This window comes from Rhineura floridana, chromosome 20, assembly GCF_030035675.1.
Source record: "Rhineura floridana isolate rRhiFlo1 chromosome 20, rRhiFlo1.hap2, whole genome shotgun sequence".
Taxonomy (NCBI): domain Eukaryota; kingdom Metazoa; phylum Chordata; class Lepidosauria; order Squamata; family Rhineuridae; genus Rhineura; species Rhineura floridana.
The window spans coordinates 9,017,308-9,037,666 of record NC_084499.1 but is presented as its reverse complement, the minus strand read 5'-3'; the positions used below and the strand labels follow the sequence as shown (position 1 = coordinate 9,037,666).

Genomic DNA, 20,359 nt, shown 5'->3' with positions numbered 1-20,359 from the left:
CGTATTTCATTGGTCACAACGGAATGTTTCTTTCAAGCCTGATTTCAGCGAGGGAGAGGTGGAGGCAGGGACCCTGTGGGCTGGAGGTAGCATCCTTTTGAATACCAGCTGCTGGAAACGACAGGAGGGGAGAGTGCTCTTGTGCTCAGGTCCTGTCTGTGGGCTTCCCATTGGGGCATCTGCTTGGCTACTGTGAAAACAGGATGCTGGGCTAGAGTTGGACCATTGTTCTGATCCAACAAGCTCTTTTTATGCGGGTACCAGAGAAGGCCTTTGTGTGTACATGTGATCCCGTGGGTGCCATGTTGTCAACCCCTGTCATTAGGGCTTACTTAATAAATGTATCAAAAGTCCTTTTGGACTCGATAGACTTATTTTTGAGTAGACATGTATAGGACTGCACTACAAGGTTGTCATCCTTAAATGCACACTTAAATGGAAATAAGTCCTGCTGAGCACCATAAAACTTCCATAGGATTGGTTCCACCCTATAGCTTCCATTCTGTGTCTATTTACATGGGATTAAGCTCCACTGAAGACCAGGAATTTTACCTTGGAGTAAATATGAACAGTACTGAGCTGTAAAAGAGAAAAACATGTTCACTGCACTCTGGCCTGTTGAGCAGAGATCAGCTACCTGTGGCCTCCCAGATGTTTTTAGACTACAACGGGGGTGGTGAACCTCAGGCTGGGGGGGATGCAGCTCCCCAACTACCTGGCTTTTAGGATTCTCCTTAGGCCACACACCCTCCCCAGATTCATCCCCTTGCCACCCTTGCTTCACACCCTTCTTTAGTGTTTCTGTCTGGTTGGAATGTTTCCTTGAAATCTGATAATGCTGATGGAGGAGGGAGAGAGTGTGTGTGTAACCAAGTCTACTGTCCAAAGGTAAAAATATGTGTTTGTTGCTCTGCCCACTTGTGCCTCTGGCCCTTCATGTCGCTCCTAGAAGGTTGCCCAGAAGGGAATGTGGTCCTCAGGTTGAAAAAAATGTTCCTCACTCCTAGACAACAACTCCCACCATCCTTGTCCATGCTGGCTTGGACTGATGGGATTCAGAGTCCAACAACTTCTGGAGGGCCACAGGTTTCCCTACCCCTGATGTGGAAGAACTTAAAGAAATTATGCTTGATCTGTAACACATCCAGGCATTATAAGCTGGGCAAATCCGTATTCCAAAAGGGAACACTATACACAATGGCAATGCAAATCAGAACTCATTTCCGTCCAAATCCATCCCAGGGCAAGAGGAATGACTTGAGAATAAAGCTGCTGTAATGCTTCGCAAAAGAAATATCTTTTATCTTTGGCCATTAACTCCCACTAGGAGAAATGGCAATTCTTGGTATATGTACATAGAATTCTCTCTTTCTCACTCTGACCCTTTTCTCTTTTTTTTGGCACCTGCATAGCTGAAATCTTTACAATTAAATACAGCAAATCTCCCCCCAAAAAACCGTTACTGTATATTCCCGTATTTTCCCCCCACCCATCTTTGCTGACTCTGAATCCCACCGAGCGACACCCTGGCTGATTCTCATGTTCTGACTCCCCCTCTTTTTTTTTCTTTACTATTACAGGAATAACTAAACATGCCCGGCAGTTTTATGTGGCTGCTGGAACGGTTTTCTTTACGTATTCTCTCTCTGTCTCTCTCCCTCCCTCTCTTTTGTATATTAATTACATTTTACAAATTTTGTTCATATTTTGTTTAAATCTTTCTTTTATCTTCTTTTTTAATGTTGGTTTTTTTGTGTTTGTTTTTACAGCAAAAAGGTGAGTCTGGTTGTACATAAGTACATAAAGTCTTGGTTAGCAGAGCTTGGCAGTCATCTGGTCAGACTGTTTGAGGATTTCGGTGTTGTACAGATCCAGTGCATGATTTACGCGGATGATCTCACTGTTGGTCAATTTCAGGCGGTGCTTGAGCATACAGGAGAACAAGTCCAGCTGGGGTTTCCCTGGTGCTACAGGAGGTGCCAGCCTGTTGATTCGGTCCCGTATATCCAACAGCAAGAGCATGACAGAGGAGGAGGAGTAGAATTGCCCACCTTGTGTGTAAGACTGGTTAACTTGTTGCACAGCACTGCGCAAAAGGTCAGCATTAAAGCGCAAGCTGTATCCAAACACCTGAATGTCTGAGATCTTGATGTAAAATTGGCGCTTGTTTGGATCAGAAAGGTCCACAGGCCCTTGGCCAGTCTCATTGCGCATCAGGGAGGGCAGCCGAGTCCGGCTGCGTAAGTAGATATGGACAGTCTCAAAAAATGTTTTCCATCGGTTTCCCAGCAGCAGGGTCCAGTTATAGCACTGGCTGTTCTGCAGGCGGATTTTCTCCCACCGTGGATAGCCAAACTCCCCAAAGGGCATGTTCCAGCCTTCAGAATGGCTCCCGCTGAACGGGTTGACATAGACAAAGAACATGGGATCCAGGCTGCTGTTGCGCATTTGGCAGATGCGCATGGAGATCCCGATCACCATGTGGATGAAGTCCATCCGGTTCTTGTTGCTCTTCAATGTGAGGGACATGCGCTTGCGCCACCTGGGATCAAAGAAGGTGTCTAGGCGGATCTCATTGCTGATGAAGGTGGTGTGCACATACAAGCGAGAGTCCATCTTCTGCAGCAGGTACTTCAGCTCAAGATCCTGGAAGTCCAAATCTGTCTCAAAGCTGATGAACTGCTCGCTGCGCTCTGAGTCCACATTCTGGGGCTCACAGCGGCCCCGTGAGAGGCGGTAGCCCTTATTGCAGGAGCCACAGAGGGAAATGTTGGCCAGGCTGCACATGGCACAGCTGTTGTTGCCTCCAATGATGCATGGGATCGGTCGTTGGCACAGACTGGTGCTTCCATGGCACACACAGCTCCGCTGGCTTTCTAGGAAGGTTCCCCAGAACCCATTCTCATTGCAGTAGAGCAGGGACTGGACCCGGGACAGCCACTGCTGTATCGTCCTACAAACAAGAAAGCAAGGATCATTAGGGCCAAATTCCTAAAGGCAGAAGTCTAGGGTGACCAACCTTAAGCAACAATGCTACCAAGCAGAAGTGAGGGAAAGGCTGTATCTCAGTGAAAGAGCATGGCAGAAGGTTCTTGGTTCAATCCCCAACATCGCGAGGTAGGAAGAAGGGAAACCGTGGCGAGCTGCTGCCAGTCAGTGTAGACAATACTGAGGTATATGGTTCTGTGGTCTGACTCAATATAAGGCAGCTTCCTATGTTCCTATGAGAGTTCCACTCAGCTCCATACAGAAGGGTCTGGAAACAAGCTGAGCTGTTTAACACCATCAGCATGCAGCCCAGCTCATTGTCGAATGAATCCAAGTGGCTCTTTAAAGCAGCCAAGAGAGAAATTTTTCCATGGCTTTGCTAGGGCACTGCATTGATGAGCTGAGCCTGGGGAAAAACTGGACATGGAGGCCAAAGTCCCACTACATGTGGGAAAACCCTAGTATAATGGTCTTCATGGAAGGTGGGCTTTTGATCCCCATCCCCAGTTTTTTCAGGAGCACCTCTTCAACACAGCCCCCTTGTAAAGCAACAGAGAAGGTCTACCCATTCTCTCCTTTGGGGGACATTTGGGCTATGAGGGATCCACTGGGGGTCCTCTTTTGTTCCAGATTTTCTCAAGGTGAGCTTTTTAGTTGGGAAGACTTTGCCATCTCCAGTCTTAATCTAAACTAGAGAAGACAGTCATTCTCCTTTGAGGTGAGAATGGCCAAGACCCTTTTTGTCTGTTTCCAGGCCTTAGCCCAGTGAAGTCTGCTGCCATCTCTACCTCCAAAGAGTTGTTCTATAAGAAGAGCCTCACTGGATCAAACCAAAGGTCTGTCTAGTTCAGTACTTTGTTTCCCACAGTGACCATCCAGATGCCTCCACATGGAGGACATGAAGAGAGCAGCTCTCCAACATTAATATTCATTAGGAACTGGTATTCGGTGGGGGTCTGTGACTAAATTCTGTTTGGCCAGAAACCCTAGATAGAATTTATCTACTTTCCTTGAAAAATATCAAAGTCAGTGGCCATGTCTTACATCCCTATATTGTAGACCACTGTTATTCTATGTGATACGTTATTGATGAGAGGGGATAGATGGTGGCTTGCCTAACAGCATAGATCAGACTACACATTCATTTCACCCAACACCCTGTTCACAATGGTGGCAAGGGTGGTGTTTCTAGGAAGCCCAAAAGCATGGCATGAAGACAAGATATTTTCCTTTTTTTTCTGTAGCTCCTGGCACGCAAGGGTACACTCCCTTGGGACTTGAGCTTATTATGATGGACCCTTTCCTCTTCCATGAACATCTCTAATTCCATGCAAGTCAGTGGCCATTGCTGCATCTTGGGCAGAATTCCATCAATGTTGTGTGAGAAAATAATTTGTGTATATGCAAATGTGGGTGAATGTGTACACACAAACACACTGACTCTGTGCCGTGCATAATTTTGCAACCCTGAATTCCCCCCATTGCCCTTTAAACTAAACAACCCACAAGAATGGATTCTTGGGAAAAGGTTCTGCAACTACCACCACCACCACCCATAGTAAGAAACAACACATTGAGTGCAACCAACTTGTGCTGCAATCAAATCTCCTTGAGGAACAACCAGAATAAATTTATGTATATAGGCCACCTTACCCATCTCAAAGATGTATGTATCTTCTTCTGCCTATCTAAATGAAAGCCAGTGTGGTGCACTGGACAGCAATTGGGGTGCTGGACAGCAATTGGGGAGACCCTGTTCAGATCCCCATTCAGCCATGATGCTCCAGGGGTTATATCTGGCAGGTCACAGGGTCCCTGTCCCTGCTCTAGAACTTCAACCTCTCCTCTCTGAATCCCAGCTACGCAATAGCCAACTAGCCCTCTTGTGATGGGACTAACAACAGGACCACCCTAAGTGGGTCTTCCTCAGTGCTCCAGAACTTCACTATACTGCCCTTCCCTCTCATCCACATACCTCTTTCCAGCTTCCCCCTCTTCCCTGCCTGTGCTAATGAATGGTTCATTGTTTCCCAAAGGCTGAGAGCTCTCAACAGCTCTGACACTTGCTAATGAGAAATTAGGATGCCATCCCTGTAGATTGGGAGGGGTGATGACAGGCAGAGGCTCTGCGAGTCGGATTAGTGGGATTCATGGCACCTGCCTTGCTTGACCCAGAAATAACCATTAGGTTGTGTGCTGTATCAAAGGCAGAATTAAAAATGACACAATAGCACAGAAGAACAAGGCAAACTGAGAGAGGAAGAGATGGAGAGGGGGAGGGAGGGGGAGAGAGAGAGGTGGTATGGGGGGAGGGATCGGGGGATATGAATTTGGTGTGGGAGGATGGGAAATGGATGGACGTGGATTAATTAAAGAAGACTGGAAACAGCCCTGAAAATGTAGCACCAGATCTTTATGGGAATCAGGACGAAAAGGAACCATGAGGGCTTAGAATCAAAGAATAAAATCACAGAATCAAAGAACTGGAAGGTATTCAAAGGCCATCTAGTCCAACCCCAACACAGGAAGAATTATAGAGTTCCTGTTTCCTCTCTCTCTCTCCACTAGGGTTGCCAGGTCTCTGTTTTTTGGCCGGAGTTTCAGGGAAAAAGGGGCTGTCTCCGGCCTCCAGCAATACTTTGCTTAAACTGGATGATCTCCGGCTTTTCATTGGCCGCCTTCCCGCCCTTTGTCACTGAGGCAGGGAGAGAGAATCTACAGATTCTCATTTTTTCCAGTTGTAAAGTCACTTTCCACATTTTTGCAGCAATTGGCAGATTTTTAAAAACAAAACGCATGAAAATTCTTTAGCTCTTCAGTGTGAAGTTATCCCAATAAACACATTTTGTATGCAGTTTTGACTCATGTACACATTTTTTGCAAGCAATTTATCATATGATGCATTTTGTGTGTCATTTTCACTCATATATTCATTTTAATGCACATTTTCCCCTAAAACATGCATTGCTGTAAGCACTGAGTGGTTGGAGAACTACATCACAAAATTCAGATAAGTATGAATTTTGAAGGATGGCTCTGTTTCAGTCCTCCTATTGTTTTGGAAAGTGCAAAATTGCTAGATTTGACTTCAAATGTGCACTGAATCAAATTTATTCTCCATCCCTACACATGAGTCAGTCTCCCACCCCTAACTGGACCCCTCTTTCCTATGCCCCGTGGCTTCTGCACAGTGGGGTTACCTAGTGTCATTTCCTCTTCCAAGCAGGGACAATTTACACATTTCAACCTCTGCAGAGATAATACATCTTTAGCAACATGAGCATGCACAGGGAATATGGGGCACATCTGTTCACTGCCCCTCCTGTCATGGATGCAGTCCAAAGTTGCCCAGAAAGAAAAAGAAACTGAAGGAAGGAGAAGAGACAGTGAGAAAGTGGGGAGAGAGGAGAAAATGAATCAGCAGTTATGTGCTTGCAGAGGGTTTTGGAAGTGTGAAAGGCCTATTATCACATGCCTCGCTTGTTCTGAAGCTGCTAGCATCTCTCACCCCCTCTCCCTCTCCTGCGAGGCAGAAGAAGCCAACAAATTGGTGGTGGGGGAGGAGGAGACCCTAAAATCTATAAATATTGCTCTTGCAGAACAAGCCCAGCAACAAAGCCATATCAACAATGGCTAACGCTGCAGAGCCTGTCTCCCAGTCTCTGCCAGGGATGGTGGAGTTTTACTGCTCCCCATTTTGGCAGAAGGCAAGGATACATTTCGGGAAACGCAGTCAGAGAGACTCTTGTGGCATTCTAAAGACTACAGTGGTCTGACTGAATGCCTTCTTCCTGAGACTGCAGCCCCAACGATGAGAAATAGGGAATGGGATATGGGGCATAGAGAGCCTCTCTCTGACAGCAGAGAAGCCCAGCCAATGGCAGCCAAAGGAGTTGGTGCCACAAGATTCTCCCTTCCCCTTTTGTTTGATAAAAGAGACTGTCAGGATTACTTTGGGATGTAGAGGACCAATGTTCTAAGAAAGTAAGAAAAGGCCTGGATCTGATTAAAGGCCTATCTACTTCAACATCCTTTTTTTTCCACAATGGCCAACCAAATGCCTCTGGGAAGTCCACAAACAATAGACAAAAGCCATAGACCTCTCTCCCTGTTGTGCCCCAGTATGCTGTCTCTGAACTAGGGACGAACAAATCTGTCCATTCTGGTTTCTATCTGTTTCTTATTTTTTCAGTCTGAAATTAAGTTTTCTACATTTCCACAGCAATTTCCATTTTTTTAAAGACTGTTAGTGCAAATTCCCCCTTAGAAACATATTTCTGTATGCAGTTTTGATGAATATATACATATTTGCAAGCAATTTTCCTTAATATGATTCATTTTATATGTTATTTTCATGAATATACGCATTTCACACACACTTCCCCCTATTATATGCATTTTTGTATACACTAGTAAGAGAACTGCATTGCAAAATTCAGAGGAGTGTGAATTTTGGCCGTGTTTCAGTTTATATTTTGGTTTGAGAAGTGCAAATTGGGTAGTTCCTCGTTAAAATGCAAACAAAGCTGAATTTCTCCCCCATCCCTGCCCTGATCCTGGATGAAATATGGATTGCATCCAATGTTGGTTCTACTCATGGTAGACCCATTGAGAAGACATGATTCATTAGAAAAGATAATAATGCTTGGAAAAACAGAAGGAAATAGAAAAAGAGGAAGGCCAAACAAGAGATGGATTGATTCCATAAAGGAAGCCACAGACCTGAACTTACAAGATCTGAACAGGGTGGTTCATGACAGATGCTCTTGGAGGTCACTGATTCATAGGGTCGCCATAAGTCGTAGTCAACTTGGAGGCACATAACAACAAGTGGACAAAGAACTACTCGAAGCAATACTGGCCTGTTAGATCAACAGAATGTTTTTTAACTGGCACCAGACAACAGATCCCATCCCTACTCAGAGTAGACCCACTGAAGCAGATACCATGGACAAATAATTGGGTGTTAGAACAAATTAAACCAGAACTATCACTAGAAGCTAAATGATGAAACTGAGGTTATCATACTTTGGACACATCATGAGAAGACATGATTCACTAGAAAAGACAATAATGCTGGGAAAAACAGCAAGGAGTAGAAAAAGAGGAAGGCCAAACAAGAGATGGATTGATTCCATCAAGGAAGCCACAGACCTGAACTTACAAGATCTGAGCAGGGTGGTTCATGACAGATGCTCTTGGAGGTCGCTGATTCATAGGGTCGCCATAAGTCATAGTTGACTTGGAGGCACAGAACAACGACAACAACAAAAGTTAGTCATGTCCCTCAATTCCAATGGGTAGGACTAACACTGAACACAATCCAGTATACTACCATCATGACTAGGAGCCATTGATAGCTTTATTCTTCATGAATTTGTGTTACCCCCCTTCTAAACTGATGGTCATTGCCACATTATGTGGGGAGAGAAATACAGGAAAATCAGTGGATAGTTTTAGATACAATCCTAGCTAAATCCTGCAAATATTTCAGTGTATTCTTTTGAACATCTGATCTGACTTTTCACAAACTTCCCTTCCTCAATGAATTGCTATTCCCCGTCTTGTCATCTGATTGCAGCAGCTGTCCTCGAATTCTTACAAAACAAAAAAGCAAAAGCCAACCCAAGAAGCCCATAAATCATTTCAGCCCAGCTCAGAGCTCCTAAATCTATCACTTCCTTCACCCCGAGTTAGCAGCCTTCCCTAAGGCAAACAATGCATCTGCCTACCCATTCAGAAAGTACGCCAGCAGGTCAGCAAAAAGGAGAGAAATGAATTCAGTGTTTGATTCCATTTCCATTTGAGTCACCTCGAATTTTATTTTTAATCAACTTCATTTGCTCAGCTTGTTTTGCAAACAAAATCTACAGATGCAAAAAAAAGTGAGACAGCAAGGGAGGCAGGGAGGGAGGACAGCTTTTAAAAAATTTGGATGCACACCTTCCTGAACCATTAGAACTGGATGAACACAACTTTCTCTTTCAGCATTCAGCTCTATTCCGCTTCATTTCTGGAAGGGAAGCTGAGTGTCAGTGCGTTCCTTTAGGCTATAATTGAATATAAAACATACTATTCCTATTAGACCTTTTTGAATGGGACAGAGAGTCTCACGCTGTTAATATAACCACTCCATCTTTTCAAAGCCAGTGGCACATATTAAATGCTGCTATCTCAATTGGTGCATTCACACAGTCAAAATTGCCCAAGTATGGGGCCATCCTGGTTCTAATTTTGTGCAAAGTATATTCGAGTAAACTCATGTTGGACATGTGGGAAAGATGGAGGCTGAGGAGCAGGCTGCCAGTATCCTCTGGAGAAACCCCATTGACTTATTTGCTTCCTGTTAGGACTTAGTCAATTGAAAGCTATAGCACCCTGAAAAATTGCATTGATTGAGTTAAGAACATAAGAACATAAGAACATAAGAAGAGCCTGCTGGATCAGGCCAGTGGCCCATCTAGTCCAGCATCCTGTTCTCACAGTGACCAACCAGGTGCCTGGGGGAAGCCCACAAGCAGGACCCGAGTGCAAGAACACTCTCCCCTCCTGAGGCTTCCGGCAACTGGTTTTCAGAAGCATACTGCCTCTGACTAGGGTGGCAGAGCACAGCCATCATGGCTAGTAGCCATTGATAGCCCTGTCCTCCATTAATTTGTCTAATCTTCTTTTAAAGCCATCCAAGCTGGTGGCCATTACTGCATCTTGTGGGAGCAAATTCCATAGTTTAACTATGCGCTGAGTAAAGAAGTACTTCCTTTTGTCTGTCCTGAATCTTCCAACATTCAGCTTCTTTGAATGTCCACGAGTTCTAGTATTATGAGAGAGGGAGAAGAACCTTTCTCTATCCACCCTCTCAATGCCATGCATAATTTTATACACTTCTATCATGTCTCCTCTGACCCGCCTTTTCTCTAAACTAAAAAGCCCCAAATGCTGCAACCTTTCCTGGTAAGGGAGTCGCTCCATCCCCTTGATCATTCTGGTTGCCCTCTTCTGAACCTTTTCCAACTCTATAATATCCTTTTTGAGATGAGGCGACCAGAACTGCACACAGTATTCCAAATGCGGCCGCACCATAGATTTATACAACGGCATTATCGGCTGTTTTATTTTCAATACCTTTCCTAATTATTGCTAGCATGGAATTTGCCTTTTTCACAGCTGCCGCACACTGGGTCGACATTTTCATCGTGCTGTCCACTACAACCCCGAGGTCTCTCTCCTGGTCGGTCATTGCCAGTTCAGACCCCATGAGCGTATATGTGAAATTAAGATTTTTTGCTCCAATATGCATAATTTTACACTTGTTTATATTGAATTGCATTTGCCATTTTTCCGCCCATTCACTCAGTTTGGAGAGGTCTTTTTGGAGCTCTTCGCAATCCCTTTTTGTTTTAACAACCCTGAACAATTTAGTGTCGTCAGCAAACTTGGCCACTTCACTGCTCACTCCTAATTCTAGGTCATTAATGAACAAGTTGAAAAGTACAGGTCCCAATACCGATCCCTGAGGGACTCCACTTTCTACAGCCCTCCATTGGGAGAACTGCCCATTTATTCCTACTCTCTGCTTTCTGCTTCTTAACCAATTACTTATCCACAAGAGGACCTCTCCTCTTATTCCATGACTGCTAAGCTTCCTCAGAAGCCTTTGGTGAGGTACCTTGTCAAACGCTTTTTGAAAGTCTAAGTACACTCTTGTCTAGTTTGCCTGCTTTCTAGGGATGAATGAGAAAATTACTTTACATTTTAATGTGAACCAACCTCACACCCTGAACCAATATAGATGCAATTTTGCTTCATCGACACATTTTTACAAAGCAGTTGCCCCTAATCAGAGCTTGGAAAAGTTACTTTTTTGAACTACAACTCCCATCAGCCCCAGTCAGCATGGCCACTGGATTGGGCTGATGGGAGTTGTAGTTCAAAAAAGTAACTTTTCCAAGCTCTGCCCCTAATATAATGCATGTATGTGTGTTACTCATTAATATATTCATTTATATACACACTTTGCTAGCATTTTCCCAATCCCTGGGAAAATTCTGGAGCAGATTATAAAGCAGTCAATCTGTAAGCACCTTGAAAACAATGCACTGATTACTAGAAGCCAACATAGATTTATCAAGAACAAATCCTGCCAGACTAATCTTATCTTATTTTTTGATCGGGTAACCTCTCTGGTAGACTCTGGGAAAGTTGTGGACATAATATATCTCGACTTCAGCAAAGCTTTTGACAAAGTGCCTCATGATATTCTGATTAGCAAGCTAGCTAAATGTGGGCTGGATGAAACAACTATCAGATGGATTCACAGTTGGCTACAGAATCGTACTCAAAGAGTGCTTATCAATGGTTCCTTCTCAAACTGGGGGAAGGTAATGAGTGGAGTACCACAGGGCTCGGTCCTGGACCCAGGACTTTTCAACATTTTTATTAACGACTTGGATGAGGAGGTACAGGGAATGCTTATCAAATTTGCAGATGATACAAAATTGAGAGGAATAGCTAATACCCTGGAGGACAGAAACAAAAATTCAAAGGAGTCTTGTCAAGCATTCATTTTGAATTAAATTTAACAGGGACAAGTGCAAGATTCTACACTTAGGAAAAACCCCTCATGTCAGACATGTGGGAAAGACAAAGTTATGAGATGGGGGATACTTGGCTAAGCAATACTACATGTGAGAAGGATCTTGGGATTGTGGTCGATCACAGGCTGAATATGACCCAACAGTGTGATGTGACTGCAAAAAAAAAGGCAAATATTATTTTAGGCTTAACAGAAGTATAGTTTCCAAATCACGTGAAGTGTTAGTTTCCATCAATTCGGCAATGGTTAGGCCTCATCTTGAGTACTTCATCCAGTTCTGGACACCACACTTTGAGAAGGATGCAGACAAAGTTTCAGAGGGGGCAATGAGGATGATCAAGGCACTAGAAACAAAGCCCTATGAGGAGAGACAGAAAGAACTCAGCATGGTTAGCCTTGAGAAGAGAAGACTGAGAGATGATAGCACCCTTCAAGTACTTGAAAGGTTGTCACACAGAGGAGGGGCAGGATCTCTTCTTGATCATTCCAGAGTGTAGAACATGGAATAATGGGCTCAGGTTACAGGAAACCAGATTTTGGCTGAACATCAGGAAAAACTTCCTAACTGTTGGAGTGTTACAACAATGGAACCAATGACCTAGGGAGGTGGTGGGCTCTCCAACACTGGAGGCCTTCAAGAGGCAGCTGGACAGCCACTTGTCAGGTATGCTTTAGTTTGGATTCCTGGATTGACCAGGGGGTTGGACTCAATGGCCTTATATGCCCCTTTTAATATTCTATGATATGTATTTTGCACACATTATTTGGCTGGAGAACTGCACTGCAAAATTTGGAGAACTGCAAATTTTGAAGGTTGGCTGTTTTTCGGTTTATGTATTGCTTTGGAAAGTGCAAATTAAGCAGATTCACCTTTAAACGTGAGTTCAGTCAAATGTATCCCCATCCCAACTCTTGAGTAACCACAGAAGAGCAAGAGAGAGGGGTGAAGTCTTGCACGAAGGCTCAAATCAGGAAAGAAACAGCAGCTGTTTTGCCTACTATTTCATAGAATCATGGAATAGTCGAGTTGGAAGGGGCCTACAAGGCCATCAAGTCCAACCCCCTGCTCAATGCAGGAATCCAAATCAAAGCATTCCTGACAGATGGCTGTCAGCTCCCTCTTGAATGTCGATTTCTTTGATTGCTCATATCTTTGAGCAAATTAAAAAAAGGAAGAAGACATGCACCCCTCTTTCACACAATGAGGATCAGACAGCTCCCTAAATTCATCTCCCCTCATTTCCTCAAAACCATTACCGACCCCATCTTTTTACAGTCTGTCATTTTCGTCTATGCACACTTGGGCTGCCCATTTGTCTTGGCAGCCATTGGCTAAGGTGTTCTGATATCACGAGGGGCTCCATTGTCAAGCAAGCCCCACGCCTGATCTCCCACTTCCATATGCTCTTATGTCATGATTGGGTCTTGCAGAGGAGGTTATTCTTTCAGGTATTTTGAGCTGGAGCCAGTAAGGCTTTTTTTGTAGGCCAAAGCAGCGCCTGTTTACCCAGCCGGGCCCTCTTTTGTATTTGCTAGAAACACAAATTGACAAACATGAGGAGAAAATGCTAATGCATCTGGTGGTGTTGACTTAAACACATCCGGCACATCACTCATTTAAAAACATGGCTGCCATAATGCATTTTGTCCTATCTCACCCAGATTTGATAGCACTCGCTGGAGACATTCTCTCTGCCTCGCTGGCTGTTCCCCCCCCCCCACAAATAGAAGTGAAATGCTAAAGACATATTTATGTAAACGCTTTTGGAGGAGTATGCTTGGCTGGAGATGTGCTAGGTGCCTCATTTGAGGCTTTCTCTTTCTATATTGATGAATCTAAAATCATGTATGTGATTTCCTGCCCTCCACCTCTCCCGACTTTTTTATTTCCCGCTCCCGAAAGTCAGGTTTGTTTAGGGCAGCTTAGTAAAATGAGCTACACAAGGAACACTCTTCAGAAAGGAAATACCACTATTTTTTTTCCAAAAAAACCCACAAAACATTGAAACACCATTGTTTGCCTTCTTTGCAATCCAAGATGTTGGGGAAATCTTAACGTTTCATAGAATTGCGGAGATGGAAGGGACCTTGGAAGCCATCTAATTGAGCCCCCTGCTCCTTGAAGGGTCTGCAATGCAGGATACAAGCAGAGCATCCCTGGCAGATGGCTGTCCACTCTCTATTGGCCCAGGAAGGGGGAATCCATTGGCAATGGGAGTTTCTCCCCACTACCTCTTCTATATGTTTAATAGTACCTGTACATGGGGAGTGGAGTGGTGATCTTCAAAAGGACCATGGCAGGAGAGTAAAGGGTTAAATCTCCCCTCCCGCTGTGGTCCCAACGAAAACTTCCCTCTCTGAGCCTGTTGTTGCTGTTGCTATTGTTATCCTCCTCCATCTGATATGGTTGCCAGTGAAGCATTTAGCATCACACTTAGCTTGGGTTTAAGAAGGATGTATTAACTTACAGGGAGGATTTTAGCCATGAGCGCATGTCCATTACTGATGTAGAGGGAAAAGACATGAAGAGACTGAACGTTGTGGATACTGTGTATGCACTATGCATTGTACAAATGTTGGATATATAGAATAGGATTCAGTGCCAGCCCTACTTAGAGTAGACCCATTGAAGTCTACTGGAACAATGGACAGTCTTGTAAACGAGCCCTCAAAAGTTACTAGCCTATTTTTTATTTTATTTTTTACTCAGTTGCTAAGAGGCTAATCGACCACATAACTATGTTGGTTGTGGACGGAAGGTCCATCTTTCCTGTGTGGCCACCGTGTATAAGAAGTGGGCTGATGAAGAAGGATGGAACCATCCAATCGTCCATCAATGGGCTTACTTGCCAGGATGGAAATCTTGGCTGCCTAGGGCAACCTGCCATGTGGTTAAAGATGAGCCTGGCCAGAGATCTCCTAATATGTTCATTCTACTTTGGATTATATCATTCAGAACACTAAAACCTGGAGACAAGGTAGGATGGGATGAATTCCAGAAGCTTCCCTAGTTGTAACACAGGGAATATAGGCATCATGGACAGAGAAAACACCCTTTAAAATAAGGGATGCATTAGTGCCTGACCTAAGGAGGAGCATAGCTTAGTAGCATAGAGCATGAAGAAGGTCCCAGATTCAAACCCTTCCCTCTTCAGTCAAAAGTAGCAGATGATTGGAAAGACCTCCAAGAACCTAGAGAGACACTGCCATTCAGAGTAGGCTAAATAGACAGGCATGGCATCTTCCTACATCGTGCAACCCCAGTGCAACTCCACAGGGCCAACAGATACCATCTGCTCTGTGGGAAGGAAGAAGCAAGTAAGCAAGCAAGTCAACAAGAGAGGCCGGTAAAGGCACCATCAGGGCCTGCTCCACTTGGACTGTCCCTTTCCCCAGCACAGGATCAAATGATACCATCTGTCCTGTGGAAAGGAATATCTGAGGAGCTGGCTCCTGCTTCTGAAGAGCTGGCTGTTTGCAGTTTTGAGCATGCGGCTCATGTTGTATCTGTGGTGTTTTACAAATAGATGTAGATATCCACTTTGAGGACTTTAGTCCAAAAGCAGGATATACACCTACTAACTAACTAACTAACAGGAGCTGGCCAGTACCTTTCTCTCGGCAGCTGGTGGTTAGGGTTGTGCCGGCAGCGGATACTGAGTCCAAAAAGCTTGCGGGCAGTGCGTTGGATCTTCTGCCGTTGGGCCTCCATGGAACTCTGCAGGAGTTTGTAGCGGTTCTGAAGGTCCCAGTCGTTCCCCCAGTGCTGGTGGATGCTTCCGATGGTCAAGAAATGGTTGTTAGGTAGCCTCTTCATGAAAGATTTAAATTCGTCTGACAAAACATACAAACACGCGTAAAAGGCCAAGTTGTCATTTTGGGGATAACAATGTGTATTCTTTCTTTTCCCATCATTTTGCAAACTTCAGGAAACTTTATAAAGGGACAACGCTGCATGCACAAGGTCCCGGGTTCAATTCCTGGCACCTCCAGGTAAAACAGGGTTGGAGAACCTCAGTGCTAGGGAGGCAAATGTGATCATCCAGTCCTCTCTATCTGCTCCTCAGTAGTCTTACCAAGCCACCCACCCACCCGCTCCAGACCTACCCCCTCCTGGCCCTGCTTTGCACCTCCCTTTACTGTTTTTGCCTGCCTGGAACATGCCCTTGAACTCTGATCATGCCTCTTGCTTGACTGGATGGAGGATAGAGTAGGGAGTGTGAGCGTGTGTAGAAACTAGCCTATTGTACAAAGGTAAAATTCACATTCATTGCCCTTCCCATGTTTGCCTGTGGCCCTGTCCACCACTAAGATGTGGCCCCTATAATTATTTATTATTATTATTTATTGCATTTATATACCTCCTAGGGTTGCCAGGTTCAGGGCCTGAAACTGATCCTGTATCTTTAGGAGAAGAGAAAGTCAGCCAAGTGCCGGTGTTCTTGCAACACGGTAATGAGAAAAACCTCAAGGTGGAATTCTCCCTTGCCCCTGCCCAACTTTTAAAGATACAGAAGACCTCTTGGAGGCTGGGCCTGGCAACCAAGAGGTCTTCTGTATCTTTAAAAGTTGGGCAGGGGGAAGGGAGAATTCCACCTTTTGCTTTTTCCCATTATAGGGTTGCAAGAACACCTGCACTTGGCTGACTTTCTCTTCTCCTAAAGATACGGGATCAGTCTCAGGCCATGAACCTGGCAACCCTAATACTGCCCCATAGCTGAAGCTCTCTGGGCAGTTTACATCAATTAAAAACATTAAAAACAAATATACACATTTAAAAAGCACATTTTTTAAAAAAAAAACTATTTAAAAACACATGGTAAAATGCCTGGGAGAAGAGGAAAGTCTTGACCTGGTGCCGAAAAGATAATAGTGTTGGCGCCAGGCACACTATGTCAGGGAAATCATTCCATAATTTGGGGGCCACCACTGAGAAGGCCCTCTCCCTATAAGGCTGCTCAGAAGAGAATGTGGCCCTCAGGCTGAAAAGGATCTTCCACCCCTGAGTTGAAAGGATCAGACGCTAGGTGAGGAAAAATATCTCTGCCTGAAACCCTAGAGAAGAGGTAGCCTTAAGATGTTGTTGGACTACAACTCCCACTCTCTGCAGCCAACACTGACAATGGTCTGGTATGACAGGAATTGTAGTCAAACAGCATCTGGAGGGCTTCAGGTTCCTCTTTTTTCTCTTGGTATGCGTAGAACACATTTTCTATACTAGGGTCGGGCAAACCTTAAGAGGACTGGACTTGATGGCCTTATAGGCCCAACTCTACTATTCTATGATTCTGTGATTCTATGAAACTGTGGGCATCTATATATTGCTGGACACCAACTCCTTCCAGCATGAATGGCCAGGGATGGTAGGAGCTATAGTAAAACGGCATCTGGATGGAACTGTGTTGGCCACATCTGTCCCTGGTGGCTACATCTAGACAGCAGCATGCTTCTGAATACCAGGTGCTGAAAACTGCAGGAGGGTAAAGTGCTCTTGTACTCAGGCCCTGCTTATAGGCATCCCATAGGCATCTGGTTGGCCACTGTGAGAACAAGATGCTGGACTAGATGGGCCACTGGCCGGAGCGAACAGGGCTTTTCTTATGCTTTGTTCTTATGTTACCAATCAGAGTGATGATACACATAGCTGAACCTGGTATAAGGCAGTTTAGTATCCAGTTCCTTTGAAAACAGCCTTCCCCTTCCCCTCCATTACCTGAATTCTCCAGGTCTTTGTAGGCCTCTGTCCAAGACTTTGCCATGTTGGCCAATGTGTACTCCATGATCTGAATGTCGGTGATGGGACAGTTGCATTGGGGGAATTCATCTGCACACTGGCAACCACATTGGCTATCTCGGCAGACGTATTCTCCCTCTCCATTGCACATGATGTAGCTCAATGCCGACTGAACAAATTTCTCTTGTAAATACTGGGGGAAGATGACCTGGAGACCTGTCAAAGATAATTGAGGAGAAGAAAATAGAAATAACTAGTACAAGGTCCACTCTGCCCTCAACTACCATTTCTATATTATGTACAACCTGGAAGCTAACAGGTCTTTGTCAAGTCATTCTTGTGATGATGATGATGATGATGATAGCTATGCTTTGTGCTCTGAGGACCACTGTGAGATAGGCCACTGGCCTGATCCAGAAGGGATCTCCCTATGTTCTTATCTTATGTTCTGATTATTAGTAGTATTAATTTATTACCCACCTTTCACCCTAAGGTCCCAGGGCAGGTCACAACCATTTAAATACAACGTTAAAAACAGTTTTAAACAAATTACAGTCACAAGATAGGGTTGGTCTAAAAAATACACAAAGCGTCAAAGGCCAGAGTAAGGAGGTGGACCTTCAGAATTCAATGAAAACTGTAAAGTGAAGATTCAAGATGCAGCTTAGTGGGGAAGGAGTTCCACACCTTAGGGGCTGCTTCAGAGAATGCTCTCTTTCAGGCTCCCCCCCCCAAATCTCCGAGAGTAGTGGAACTACCAGGAAGGCCCCCTCTGCTAAACTTAACATCTGAGGAGGTCCTTAGGGAAGGATGTGGTCTTTCACATATTTCGGGCTGAAGTCATTACCAACACATATACTTCAATATATCTATGGAGTTTTCCCTGTAGAAGCCACTCCCATATTTTTCAGAGCTCCCTCATTCCAAAATGATGGGCACTCAGCCATCCAAGTTTGCTGTTAGGAGGGATGATGTATGGATTCTCTCTGTGCATGTGTATTTAATACTCCATTTATTTGTTTGTTTGTTTTAAAAGAAACTGTTAAATTGGCATCTCAGGAATATGATGGGAGGCATTAAAACCTTACTGAGAGATTGCAGAATAAGCAAAGAAATGAGGGAACAAGAAAAAGGAACATGAACGCTGCAGCACTGAAAACACTTTCACATCATACTCTAAGGTTATGCCATGAGGTACAAAGCTCTGGAAAGCACCCCTTAGATTAGAACATCAAATGGGAACGGATATAAAGAGAGGGTCTCCAGTTCAAATGATCTGCTGTTCTTCCTCAAACAAGGAAGACTTACTAATTCTAGGAACATTTGAAACTACTGACTTAAGCCAGTTTCAGCCACGATAGGTCAAGCATTGTGATTTTCACAGAACTTATAAGAATTCTTTTGTTAGGTATCTCCTCCGTTTTTTTTTTAAAAAATATGGCTCCTTATAGAGATGAGGACATATTGGATAGAGTTTTTTGTAATGCATTTATCTTCCCCCCCAGCTGAATAGTCTGACCCCATTATGATCTGCAGCCAACATTCTATGATCATGGCCCAGACTCATAAAGGGTCTTGACCTTCAATCTCTGATGCTCCCAAGGGAAATAGAAAGGCCTTGCCCTGATGAAAAAGCTCATGAGAGCAAAGCTGCCATCTAGGACAGGCCCCACATGACCTTTCCTCAGCTGCAAAAGGTGGTCTATGCAATGTTTCCCACTGGGGAACTATTTCAGTTAGCTTGTCCAGACCTGCACTTCACCTATTACCCCTGCCATTTCTCAAAGCAAATATATATATATATTTTCCCTTGGCGAAAGAAGGATTGGCAAGCAAGTATGGGGATGGAAGAAGTGTGGATGCTTGGAGAAGGGACGGAATTGCACTTTTGGGGTATTTAAGTTTAACACAGAGAAAAAAAAACCCTTGATGGAAGAACCTAATCCATTCCTAGCTATGGATCACATGAGTGGGATCTGGTGGAGACCTTTCGATCTAACCACTGATGGAGAGTACTCTGAAGAGTCAGAATGGATGTGGAAGAGGCAGTACATTCTTCCCTGGTCACCAATGTTACTCCCCCATCCCTTGCCTCCCAGTTCCTTTTTCTTGGGATTAAATTATTCTGGGTCCTTCCTAGGGCAACCAGATGTTCTGTCATCTCCAGATAGCAGTGCTAGCAATATGGAGACTTTGGGCTACAAGAATCATATAATCATCATAGAGTCATAGAGTTGGAAGGGGCCTATAAGGCCATTGAGTCAATGCAGGAATCCAAATTAAAGCCTACCTGACAGGTGGCTGTCTAGCTGCCTCTTGAATGTTGGAGAGCTAACCACCTCCCTAAGTAATTGGTTCCATTGTCGTACTTGCGACAATGAGTAGACTTGCTTCTAGTCCGGCTCAAAGGTTATACAAATCTATGGCACAACTGCATTCGGAAAACTGTGTACAGGTCTGGTCACCTCACCTCAAAAAGGAAGTTGTAGAGTTGGAACAGATTCAGAAAAGGGCAAACAAAATTATCAAGGGGATGGATCAACTCCCCTATGAGGAAAGGCTGCAGCATTTGGAGCATCTTAGTTTAAAGAAAAGGTGAGTAAAAGGTGACATGATAGAAGTGTATAAAATGATACATGGCATGGAGAAAGTGGACAGAAAAAAGCTTTTCTCTTTCTCTCATAGCACTAGAACTCCTAGACATCCAATGAAGCTGAATGTTAGAAGACAACAAGAAAGTCCTTCTTCACACACCACTAGGGATGGGGGAGAATATCCGCTAAATCGGATTTAGTACTGGATTCCGACTGAATTCGACAGTCAGTTGTCTTTTCTGACAGGCACTGATTTCTTGCAGCTGTAATAGGCACAGATTTTTTTAAAAAAACCCATTTTATGTAATTGTTTTCATAATTTCATCTAAGTTGATGCATTCGTTAACAGTATGTAGGTGTGATAAATAGGAAAAAATAAACCATGTGGACCACAGTGATCATTTACATAGGCATTTACATTAAAAATTGTGCTTTCTTTCACAACCAACC

General features: G+C 44.2%; 1 protein-coding gene across 6 annotated transcripts in view; it reads right to left on the bottom strand.

The window, feature by feature from the left end:
- Window positions 1-1,157: 1,157 nt before the first annotated feature.
- BRINP1 (BMP/retinoic acid inducible neural specific 1) overlaps window positions 1,158-20,359 on the bottom strand; it is a 140,245-nt gene continuing 121,043 nt past the window's right edge. For 4 of the 6 annotated variants that reach the window (XM_061603776.1, XM_061603773.1, XM_061603775.1 and 1 more), the window contains exons 5-7: window positions 17,295-17,531; window positions 15,193-15,415; window positions 1,160-2,953 (exon numbers count right to left, since the gene is read on the bottom strand). In XM_061603776.1, the coding sequence (XP_061459760.1) occupies window positions 1,813-2,953; window positions 15,193-15,415; window positions 17,295-17,531 (1,601 nt within the window). In that variant the 3' untranslated portion in view covers window positions 1,160-1,812. Of the gene's footprint in view, window positions 2,954-15,192; window positions 15,416-17,294; window positions 17,532-20,359 lie in introns of all 6 variants that reach the window. The other 2 variants (XM_061603771.1, XM_061603772.1) reach the window with 2 other exon arrangements.